This window comes from Mytilus trossulus, chromosome 13 (genome assembly GCF_036588685.1).
Source record: "Mytilus trossulus isolate FHL-02 chromosome 13, PNRI_Mtr1.1.1.hap1, whole genome shotgun sequence".
Taxonomy (NCBI): domain Eukaryota; kingdom Metazoa; phylum Mollusca; class Bivalvia; order Mytilida; family Mytilidae; genus Mytilus; species Mytilus trossulus.
Window position 1 is genome coordinate 18,144,557 of NC_086385.1, and position 13,027 is coordinate 18,157,583.

The 13,027-nt window shown below is 31.0% G+C and overlaps 1 protein-coding gene across 4 annotated transcripts in view; it reads right to left on the reverse strand.

The window, feature by feature from the left end:
* The window catches only part of LOC134694035 (myosin light chain kinase, smooth muscle-like), a 64,566-nt gene that overhangs the window by 25,993 nt on the left and 25,546 nt on the right, over window positions 1–13,027 (reverse strand). For all 4 annotated transcript variants that reach the window (XM_063555036.1, XM_063555034.1, XM_063555033.1 and 1 more), the window contains 5 exons: window positions 7,948–8,046; window positions 5,737–5,955; window positions 2,939–3,286; window positions 2,002–2,202; window positions 818–1,080 (listed from right to left, as the gene is read on the reverse strand). In XM_063555036.1, coding sequence (XP_063411106.1) covers window positions 818–1,080; window positions 2,002–2,202; window positions 2,939–3,286; window positions 5,737–5,955; window positions 7,948–8,046 — 1,130 coding nt within the window. The remainder of the gene's footprint in view (window positions 1–817; window positions 1,081–2,001; window positions 2,203–2,938; window positions 3,287–5,736; window positions 5,956–7,947; window positions 8,047–13,027) is intronic.

Genomic DNA, 13,027 nt, shown 5'->3' on the forward strand with positions numbered 1-13,027 from the left:
TGACTTATCTATAATTTTGATATATTTTGTCCCAAAAGTAGTACACTACTCTGAAAAAATCTTTTTTGAACAGAGCCAGTGCAATATTGTTAATTTTGCTTTTTTTGGTGTAAAAGAAATGCACTATGAAATCACTCTGTTCTTGGCCATATCTTTTTCAATAAGAAGTGGATATTTGATTTCATTGTTTTCAACATTTGCATATACACCTATAGAATATGTGTCCTCTAGTAATCATTTAAATTCATGGTTTACCTTAAACAGCAACATCCATGAATTTTTAATGAATACATGATTTAGAGTTGAATGAAATTGATTATCTCCCTTTAACATGTATGACAGAGATTATAGTCTATTTTGTCCACCCTTGTTTAGTGTACTGCTTTCCATATATATTTATGAGAATCACTGAATGTATGTAGTATGTAGTTTTGTCATCATTATATTTCTCTAGAAGATGTGAACATCCATCATTCAGAGAAGGCAGAGTCCTCACACACATTGTTTGACTTGCCACATTGTTAATGTTCCTGTACCAAGAGCTTGTAATTCAGTGGTTATTATTGGTGTCATCTTCAGTATTTGTTTCTTGTTTTTTTTCTTCATCCTACAGCCACCTGTTGGTTTTCTCATTTGAATATGTCATGTTTGAGCTTTTGTAGTGTTTGCACCAAAAAAAGTTGTAGTATTTATTAATTTGTTACATGCGACACCTGATACCAAATTTGGAATAAATATCTAAAATTAAAATGCAATGATCATTATCTAGATTCTGGACTCATTATAGATTTTATGGATATCATATTACATTATATACCTTATATTTATCACTATTTTCTATAACAATGCCCTGCTTTAACCATTGTACACTTGGTCTAGGATTCCCTTCAGGTCTACATAAAAATATTGCACTCTTTTCTTTTTCCACCATAGCTGAGCGTGGCTTCAAAACAAAATCAGGAGGTGTGCCCCTATCACTATCATTAGAGTCCTCTATTTGGATTTTCCTGGCCATTGCATGGTACACCTGTGGCAATGCCTCTTTATTTTCATCAATGGTTTCCATATCAGATAGATTTTCTAAAATAATAAATTTATTTCTGCCACATCATGCATGTTATGTAGAATTCTTCTCTTATACGGAAAATAAAAGCTGGTTTTTATATATAGGTTATTTTTTCAAACATTCTACATATAAAAACAACACTTGATATACTTGTCAAGATTTCTTCCCAATTTTCTAAACCTCCCTGGAGTTTGTTATTTTGAATAGTCCATTTGTTTACCTCTTATTGAGATCAACTTCTTTTAAGCTTTCATTTTATATTTGTTTCTATCATAAAAATTGTAGATTAAAGAGGAATATAAAAAAGAAGATGGGGTATGATTGCCAATAAGACAACTCTTCACAAGAGACCAAAATGACACAAAAATTAACAAATATAGGTCATTGTATGACCTTCAACAATGAGAAAATCCCATACCGCATAGTCAGCTATAAAGGCCCCAAAATAACAAGAAAACTAACAGCCTGATTTATGTCTATGGACACAACTCCCAACTGATAACTGGGTAAAGTGCTTGTGAGCCCTGACAGATAAAGATTCATTTTGCAGTTGGAACTTAAGGATAAACAGTGCATTGTATGAGCAATGGAAAGCAAAATATATTTATGTCCTACAATTATGAACAAAGGGAGATAACTCTAGTTTAACTATTACCTTTAAAGGCTATATTTTAGTTTAGACATGGAAAACAAGAAGATTTGGTATGAGTGCCAATAAGACAACTCTCCATAAAGTAGCCTTATACACAAATGCTCAATTTAAAAAATACAAAATACAAAAATTATTGACAAATTATTGTAACTCACATAAATAAAATTTTAAAAAATGGTCACCTGTGCTTTTGTTCTTATAAAAAAAGTGATATAGCTATCCAGAGTATTTTTCTTTAAAAAGTGTGACAGTTGTAATTCCCAATAAAAAAAAATAACCTTACCACTGACACTTAACCGACAGAATGTATCAATCTCTCCATATTCATTGTATGCCTCACATACGAACTCTCCAGCATCCTCTGGTTTACAGCGTGGAATAACAAGCTGATGAATGTTGTCACTACATGTTGTTCTATAGACAGGGTGGTCCTCATTCACTTCTGAGTTATTGTGTACCCATACAATCTCTACAGGTGGGCTGCCTGTAAAATATTAACTGGTAATACAGTACCTCCTAGAATACAAACTAGTTACTGTGGATTCATTTATTTTCGTGGGTACCAATTTTCGTGGATAGAGAAAAAGTTACATGTTCGTTGAAATTTAATTTCGTGGTTTTGGCAAAGTCTGCATACAGACCTATAGAAAATATGTTATTCGTTGAACATCTAATTTCGTGGTTCACCTGTACCCACGAAATCCATGAAAATTGGTATCCAACGAATAATAATGAATCCACAGTATACAGAGTACCATACAATTTCTACAGTATAAAATATGGACTATAAACTGAGTACCCTACAATCTCTACAGGGGACTACCTGGAACAATTTAGTTGTTATTTTTTATGTTATTAACAATGTCTGTCTACTTTAATTGAGTTTAACATTACTGTGATTGATATACAGATTGATTTATTGATTGTAAGTGTCTAGGGCCACTTTAGCTCTGCTAGCTGTACCAAGCACTCATCTTTTATTGTTTGCGGAAGGCAATATTATCAACCAAACTTTTGATTTGAAAGCTGGCAATCCTAGTCAAATGAAATTGGAATCAAACATCATTTCCTTATGTGGTGTTTGAACGCTCAACTTCAGTGTTGACAGGCCAGTGGTACAAGAGATGAACAACTTTTGCCATTCTGCCACCATTAGGCCCTGTTTGGCGTATACAAGCCAATTTCTTTTCTGAGAATTTAAATCAGGTAAACAATCTTACCTTTGACCTCAACTAAAAGTTCAACTGGGTCACCAGTTTTCACCCTGCTATCCTGTAGTTCCTGTACAAATGTAGGTGGTTCTCTACTGGTTTCTCTGGAAGGTAGTTCCCTGCTGGTTTCTCTGGAAGGTAATGCAGGTTGTTTTTCTACACCAGATCGTGTTGTGGAGCGAACAGAAATATCTTGTGACCTTATATGTGATGATAATTTAGTAGCAGATTCTGGTTTTAATGCTGACCTCTGGTTTACTGGTGAGACTGGTCCCTGATTTACTGGTGAGACTGGTCCCTGGTTTACGGGTGAGACTGGCTGTGTATAAGAATGCTGTACTACATCTGTACCATTATCTAAACAAAAATAATAAAACAAAGATTTTAAAAATCAAAATCCTATTCATTAATGAAACACAAATTTATAGCAAATATGGAACACTTTTATCTGGCAAATAAACTTTGACATGAAGACACTATCTTTTTTGTACTGTTTGTAATTTTTTGCCATGTTATTGTCAGTTTGGTTTTGACTATCCCCTTGGTATCTTTTGCCTCTCACTTTTCTAAAAGTTACATATCCATGATTCTTGTCAATACTCACAAGCATAAAAACAATTGTGTTTATAATATCCAATAAGAATAACTTAATTGATCAATGGTAATATGTAAACATGTACTATTAGACCGAAACCCCTGGTTTAACCATTGGTAAGTGTGATAACCCTACTTACAGTGTATATCAATGTAAACTCCATATCAAGAAGTATTTTAAGCACAACTACTTATATTTCATTTACCAACCAACAAGTGACAGGAAAAGAACAATTTGGTTCATTTCCTTTCCATGTAATATGTAACATTTACACAACATTGATTAACAAAATATAAATAGATTCCTAGAATATGTTTCCCTTCATTCATTTAAACATAAATTTTATATTTTCTAAATTTTAAAAAACTTACTAAGCAAACTCATATTACCCTCATTTCCTAATCTTATTTCTAGCAAGCAACAGCTTTATATTGGTATAATGACAACATTCTCTGCCTCAAAAGAGGCTAATTATGAAAATATAGGGCACAATCCAATATTTTTTATCTATTTCATTATATTGTAAAAAGAGATATTTTTGTCATTGTATGGTATTATTACTTTTATAAAAAATATTTCATTCTATTACTAGTATCTATAATTTAGTTGACCTTGGATGATTCGAGCTGGAAATCTATAGAGATGTCCTCCTCTTCAATAGGTACAATTACCTAATAAGGACCATCCTTTTACTAAAACTGTGGATTTATTTATTTTCATGGGTATCAATTTTCGTGGATTGAGGAAAACTTGCATTTATGTGGATATTTAATTCTGTTGTTTTGTCAAAGTCTGTATACATTCCTTTAGAAAATATGCAATTCGTTGAACATTAAAATCCACAAAAATTGGTCTCCAACATACATGTATATTAATGAATCCGCAGTATGATGGACTATGCAAGTTTCTGGGGTTATTATTTATAAACTCCCTCTGAATTGTGGCTCCCTTTTCAAATCTACCCTTTTAGGTTGTTTTTTTATTAAGTTATATTTGAAAAAAAGTTTTTGCTTTCTAGATTTATGTCCCTTTATCAAGAGCTTTTCAGCTTCTGCTGCATAACTAATAATTTGAAATTTTTTCTCATGCTTTGCATGATTTGTAATATATAGAGATTACAGGGTTAATTTTAACAAAAGTTGAATCACAAAAAAAGTCCCACTGCTATATTTCATTTATTAGATAAAATGACAATGAACCCCCTCAAATAAAGAGGAAAATCTTATTATTCTCTATAGTTCTTTATTTTCTGATTAATATATAACCATGTCACCAACATTGTATGCCCCAATCAATTTAATCCTTACTGGCGGAAGAAGAGAAGCCCAAGTGATATTATTTCTTCACCCAGTTCAACAAAGTTCAAATTTTCAATGAATAACTTTTTTTTCATTGCAATGAAATTCAATTTCAATGGAAATACAAGTTATTTTCCATCCACAAATAATTGGTACCCACAAAAAGTTTTGTAAGGGTTCCGTGGAACCCACACGGAACCCAGTGTCTTGCCTACTTTTGCTGTAAATCCCAGGCTCAACAAAAATGAGGGAAAAAAATATTAAAATATTCCTCCAGATACTTATCTTTTGATTGTAAGAAGCTTCTGTCCAAGTTTGGTAAAAATCCAGGATAGTTTATGAATCTTATAAATGTTTTTAAACTTTAACTTTAATTGTATTTAATTAATTAACTGGATGAAAAACTTAGTCCATTTATAAGTAAATAAGTGAAAACAGGTACAAAATTTTACTAAAATATTCTTCTAGATACTAGCTTTTGATCATAAATAAGCTTTTGTCCAAGTTTGGTAGAAATCTAGGATAGTTTAAGAAAGTAATTAAAATTTTAAAAGCTTTAACCACAGAGTGAATGTATTGTTTCCTTGTAGAAAAACTAAGGCTGTTTATAAGTAAAATAGGGATAAACAGGATTTTTGTTTTACAAAATTTACTTCTGGATACAATCCAATGATCATAAACAAGCTTCTGTCAGAGTTTGGTAGAAATCCAGGATAGTTTAAGAAAGTTATCAAAATTTTAAAAAACTTAATCAAAGAGTGAATATTTGTGATCACCCCTGACAACAGCGATACCAATGATGGAATGTAGGACCGCTATGTCTCGCTTTTTCAACAAAAGTCGAAGGCTCAACAAAAATAAATACACAGTAGTGATGGCAAATGAGTTATATTATCCCTGTAGTGTTTCCTTACCTGTTTTTCTGATTACCTCCCTTTGGACTGTAACCTTAGCTTTAATCTGATCAATACCAACATCATTCTCCGCTATACATTTATAGGAGTCTGAATCTGACAGGTCAACATTCTCCATTATTAAACGTACAGTTGATCCATCAAACTCTGTCCTTAACACTCTTGAAGTTTTAATTTCCTGCTGGTTTTTGTACCATTTTATTGAGGGTCTTGGATAACCTATAAATAAAATTAGCCTGAAGTCATCTCATTATCAATGTAACCATAGTTTTATATAATTATAACTATTCTAATCCTTTTAAAGTACATTCAACAAATGAGAATGAATGGTCAAACCTAACATTTTATTTGTGGTTATACACAAAATAATAAATAATTTCAAATTTGAAATATTTTCAAAATATAATTTAGAACTAATAAAGCATGTACAGTGCAAAAAGTATCAGGTAAAATATTGTATTTGTTTTGAACTATCACTGAACTTTTTGAAAGGACAAGGTAGGATAAGGCCTTTTTTTGGCCCCCCTATTTTTTGTTATTCAAAATTTTGTTTTGGAAAGCTACTTATCACGTTAAAATCTTCCCATAGGATTGAAGTTTGTTTGTAAGAACTTCACAGCCATTAATTTCAGAAACTAGAGGCTCTCAAGAGCCTGTGTCGCTCACCTGTTACTGTATTTACTGATGTCGGTCATCTTGGTTGGTAGGTGGGGTCATTAGACACTTTTTTTTAAATAGATACCCTAGTAATGATTGTGGCCAAGTTTGTTTAAATTTGGGCCATAGTTTCAGAAATGAAGATTTTTGTACAAGTTACAAAAATGACGAAAAGTTGTTCAATATTGACTATTAAGGGCAATAACTCCTAAAGGGGTCCTCTAATAATTTTGATCATGTTGACTTATTTGTAGATCTTACTTTGCTGAACAGTATTGCTGTTTACAGTTTATCTCTATCTTTAATATTATTCAAGATAATAACCAAAAACTGCAAAATTTCCTTAAAATTAACAATTTTAGGACAGTAACCCAACAACGAGTTGTCGAATTCATCTGATAATTTGTGAGGGGAAATATCTTATTCTGATGGACATTTAAATCTTGAAAGATTTGCCCTAAACGTCTTAGTTTCAAAGATATAATTCATAAACTGCATTTTACCGCTATGTTCTAAATTTAGCCATGTCGGCCATTTTGTTTGGTAGGCGGGGTCATCTGACACATTTTTAAACTATATACCACAATGATAATTGTGGCCAAGTTTGGTTAAATTTGGCCATGTAGTTTCAGAGAAGAAGATTTTTGTACAAGTTACAAAAAATGACGAAAAGTTGTTAAAAATTGACTATAAAGGGCAATAACTCCTTAAGGGGTTGACTGACAATTTGGGTCATGTTGACTTATTTGTAGGTCTTACTTTGCTGAACATTATTGCTGTTTACAGTTTATCTCTATCTATAATAGTATTCAAGATAATAGCCAAAAACTGCAAAATTTCCTTAAAATAACCAATTCAGGGGCAGCAACCCAACAACAAGTTGTCCCATTCGTCTGAAAATTTCAGGGCAGATAGATCTTGACCTTATCAACAATTTTACCCCATGTCAGATTTGCTCTAAATGTTTTGGTTTCAAAGATATAAGCCAAAATATACATTTTACCCCAGTGTTCTATTTTTAGCCATGGCGGCCATCTTGGTTGGATGGCCAGGTCACCGGACACATTTTTAAAACTAGATACCCCAAGGATGATTGTGGCCAAGTTTGGTTAAATTTGGCCCAGTAGTTTCAGAGGAAAAGATTTTTGTAAAAGTTTACGGACGACGGACGACGGACGACAGACGACGGACGCAGGACGACGGACGCCAAGTGATGAGACCTGAAAAGGCGAGATGAGGGGGGTTTAAGGGCATCAAAAACGTCAATGAAAAAAAAATAACGTTTTTTTGGCCATTGTTTCTTAAATTAAATAGTGTGGGCCTATGTGACAATTTAAAAAATGAGAAAATAGGGGACCAAAAGAGGCCTTATTGTACCTGGTCCTTTCTATTCTAAAATAATTTTTTCTTTATTTTTTCATATAAGAATTTGACTTCTAATGCACTTATAAGAGCTATAAAAACAACACAAGACTACAGTAATTCAATTAAAAGTTTTAAATATGTGTTGCTGCTTATAAAACAGAGACAAAAAAAATCATGTCAATAGTATACCTGTAACTTTGGCTTCAAGCAGCAGATTGTCTCCAACACAAAGGGTCTGATCAGATAAAGGATTTACAAACTTGGGAGGGATGCTTCTGGTTCCTGGAGCTGAAAAACAAATAGTAAACCATAGTAAATTATGCAGCTTATAGCAAAAAATTAACAATGCATGTACATAAAAATAACCAGGTTAAATTTTTGCTGATTTTTGCTATTTGGCGGTCTCAATAATCCTTCACACATATATGAATATACAAATTATGTTTTAAACTTTGAAATCATCCAAAATGTTCAACCTTTAGAGGGTTGATGAAAATTCATTGTAAAAAATATCAAGATAGCTATGAATCAATCATTAGTATTCTTATACTTTTATTTGTATTTTTCCCAACACATAGTACCAAATAACAAAACTCCAAAAATTCTGTGTTATTTTTATATTTAATGATTTAAACTTTCAACAGTCTAATAATTCAACTTTCAACAAATTATCAAATATTTTAACTTTTTAAATTTAGAATTTTCTCAAAATAAAATAAAAGAATATTACCTCCCAAGAATTGACATATGTAGCATGGCTTAGAATCCATCTTCTTTGAGATGTTATACAATAGCAGAAATGTAATTATTGATTAGAGGAGAAATATATGGCAATCAGGATAATGAAATTGAATTACTAATTTTGTCATGAAAGGTATGTAATACATTTAATATGTCACTTGGGAAATGTCTTAATTGTACAAAAGACATGTATGAGGGCACTGTTTGAAATGTTGGATGAATGGAATATCTGGAACTTCTCTTACAACTAGTTTTTGGAACAGGAAAATTATTACCTTGCATAAACCTAATGAACCGAAATATTTTCAATCAATCCTTCCACCAATGCTATTATCAAGTACGCCCAATTATTCCACACACTTTTACTAGAGTAGAAATACAATGTTTTTGGTTGGTTGGGATGTTCTTATCAGATTTAATTTCAATACCAGATTGCCTCACAATGATTGCTGCTTATTTAGGTCTCTCAAATTCTTGTTGCTTTCTCCTAAACTAAATGTCTTTCAAATTTTCTAGTAGAAGACACCCAAACAGTCTTGAAATTTAAGAAATATCCTGTTCCCTGACAAAAAAGACTAGACCTATTACTCTCCATACAAAGATAACTCATAGTCCACTCTTTGCAGTAAAACAACCTTTTAGTGATGCCTAATGCTAACACAGAATGTCAAACCAATAAATATACAATATGCTTACACTAGGTAATTATGTAATGCAGTTTAATTGTTAATTTAATCAGCATGGAATTGACAGGATTTCAACAAAGAATGGGACCATAACAAAAGATATATTCCAGAGGACAGTTATTACTCTCTATTCTAAAATCTATTAGTGACATTACTACCGATTTCTTTTACCTCATGCAGACAAGAAACTCTTAAATCACCATTTTAGAGCAGTATAAGGTTTTGTCAACAAGCAGAGTTGGTATAATGATATTAAAATAAATGAGGACAATATGTCTGAAAACCAAAGTCTGTACTTTTATCTATTTTACAATTTCTACTCTGTTACTTGCACTTTCTATGTATTAAAACTGTCAATACATACACTTTGCATAATAAAGAACACTTAAAACCTCTTCAAAACTATTCAACAAAAATATTCTAAGCTGACCAATATTTCTAGAGGATATCAAGATTTGATGCTTATTCTCGTCCACTGTTTTTCTAAAAGCTACTATTAGTGTTAAATCAGAAATTTGAGCTACGTTTTGGACATGGGATAAGTACTTGCACTTATTTGAACTTACATTTAAATTCTAGTCACATTATCATATCCGGTGTATACAAAGTTTCCTTTAATCAAATTTATCAATCTTTCATTGATGCTCTTTTATCAAAAATCAGAATAATAAATACAAAATGCATGTATTGCAAAAAATTTATTGACTTGAATATGTATGAATTGCTTACCACAAAACTTTAAGCATACAGATAACAGTTGTTCAGTGCTCAATAGTCAGAAGAGAAAAATGGTTTTATTACAGAATGTTGCATAAAGAATAGATGTACATCCATATTGAAAAGAAAGTTATTAGAAAGGTAGATTATGACCACTCCTCTTTATCTAAATTTCTTTAAGGTTTCTACAGTAAATTGTCCAGTTTTACTCTAGAAGTTCTAGAACAATATTGCCACTATGGTCAGGTCTGGAGGTATCAACTTCCTCGTGCCTTACTAAGATGGATTTGGCTATTTTTTTATGATATTTTTGGTCATATAGCTCTTCAAATGTTTCAGTTCTTATAAATCTGAATTGTCTTTTACAATTTCAGCTTTGAGCATAAGGTGATGAAGGTAAATCCAGATGATCACTTCAAAAGCATAAAATTTATAAAACATCTTGTTGCAAATTTTCATAAGATTATGAAAAGAGCAAATAGGGTTCAACTTTGTAGGGCCACAAGTAGCTAAGTACATTTTTGTATGTGGAAATCATAGTTGAAGAAAATTATGAAGTACTTTATTTTAATATTATTATAATAAACAAATTTGAATGCAGGGGAAGAAATATGCTATATTATAAAACTTTTTAAAAAGTAGTGTCTAAAATGGCATCCTATTATCAGAACACAAATAGAAATAAATCAAAAGATCTTAACAATGCTGGTTTTACTCAACAATTCATTTGTGTCCTATCTTTCAGATTAAAACCAAATTTACAATACATTTTAGAGCATTTTGAGTACCTTATCGAATAACCTTGAAAAGGTCAATTCTTTATAATGATAATCACTTTGAAACCTGAATAAAATTTATATACATCTATTATATATTAATCATTTACTGTCACTTATATCACAATTTCTGTATTGAGTTACATCAAAAATAGAATTTAAATAACAAATACATTTTCTGCACTGTTGTACAACCTATTAAATTCACTACTGGAGATGGGAACTAACCTTTGTGTTGTACTTTTCTATATTTAGAAAGATTTTTGAACTTACAAACATATTTACACTCTTCAAGAAAACGAAGATTTTTTAACTATCCAAGGAATTTTTGTACACCAGATCAACATTCTATTAATGTATAATGACCTATTCAGCTTTACTATATCTCCATTTTCAGCAAAAAATAAATTACAAATACCCATCTTTCATTTTCCTTTTGAGCTTAAATTAATCCCGAAATCCATTAATATCGTGGTTTTAATGTAAAGTTTAGTGATTGATTATTTAACTGATGTTTTGTGTCTAGATATTTAGTGTAGGAGCTATCATACTATTTCTGCTACTTCAGATCTAACTGTAACATATAAGGATTTTGCTCATTGTTGAAGGTTGTGCATTGCATGATAGTTGTTAAAATCACAGTTCTTTAGTCTCTTATGCGATTTAAGTTTTTCATTGCCTCCTTGGTACATGTATCTCCTAAATTTTAGACACTTTAATAGACCAAGAAATTCTAGATATAAAAAAAAACGGTGCTTTTACTACATTAGCAGTTATGGGTATTCATCTTGACAGTTACCAGAGGTTATTAAATTAAGAAAAAAGAACTATAAACGGGAATGCCAATGTTGTCACCACTTTTAACAAGTTATTCACTATGGATTTATTATAAATGGTCAGAAATTTTGTGCATTTTGTCAGAAAAGGCAGTCCACAAATTCAACATAACATTGGAAAGCAGTTTCTATAGGCTTCTATGGAGATTTGGTTAAACGGCAACATCAATATCCAGGAAAATATGATTTTCCAATCCACAAAACTTTGTATTCACAAAAATAAATTAATCCTTAGTATGACATATTGAAGAGAAGAAAAAATAATTTTCTTATAATTTATAAATAATAATTTCAATTCATTTTCCCATATTCTATAATCAAGTTTGAGGGTAACAAACAAGAATTTTCTTTTTTTTTGTTCAGTTTCTCCTTCATATAACATAACATGTATACTTATATATCAACCATGCTAACAAAACAACATGAATTAGTTATGAAAACTATTTCACAAAAGGATAACAAACCACAATACCTATAATTGAATCTTTACTCAACCTTAACTAATTCTCCATTTATATGAAATTCGGGTCACTAAAATCTCAAGAAACTTACAAAATATAGCTATTTATTAAATCTGTAGCTACAAATTAGGCTACGCCTTTGCAGTAATATATTCTTATACCCAACTCCTTAGTAAAAGTTATTGTATCGAGGAATGAAAGGGTTACAACCTTCATGTTGAATGAAATAGTGCTCATGGCTGTAAAATATACATGTACTAGACTGAAACTATATATATAGTACATATCTTGTGCTTAAAATTCCTTAATTGTTTAGATTGTTCCATCTCCTATGGTGTTTTAACTTTCATTCCTTATATTTGTGTTCAACACTTTATTGTTGTAATAATTCAACTACAACATGTGACAAAACATACCAAAAAACAAAAATTTTTACTAAGTCATTCTGAACTTATTAAAGGGATGAAATTTAAATGACATAATAATGACCCTCAGAAAGGTAACCAGTGTCTTCAACTTTAGACAACTTAACTTCACCTGAGTGAGTGAATATTGTCATATCTGAAATATGTAAAAGTGACCATTTTTTTTATTTCTTTTTATTATTTCCATCATTCTGGACTCAGACAAATACAGGGACTAAAAGGGACAAACAAGTTAATACTCTGTTACCCCCCAATCACCTGATAAATATAATACAGTCACTGTTCATTATAATTTGTTTGATATCAATATCAGTTTCATTCCATATATTCAATTACATTACTATTTTTTATTGCACACACTTTATAATAGCTGTGGTGACTGTACCCAGTTCACCTCATGAAGTCAATAGATTCTATTCACTCCTAAATTATAAGGAAATTTCAATCAAAAAAGTTGTTAAAAAATTGATTTCCTTTTTCAAGAATAATTGTTTGTCACAAGGAAAAATTTGAAACATTTGATAATTGAATTATTTAAAAATGTAAAAGGAACAATAGTTGAAATTAAATGAATTTTAGAAGACTTGTTTGGTCAATGTCCTTTTGCAGCTTCTAAATCATCTAAAA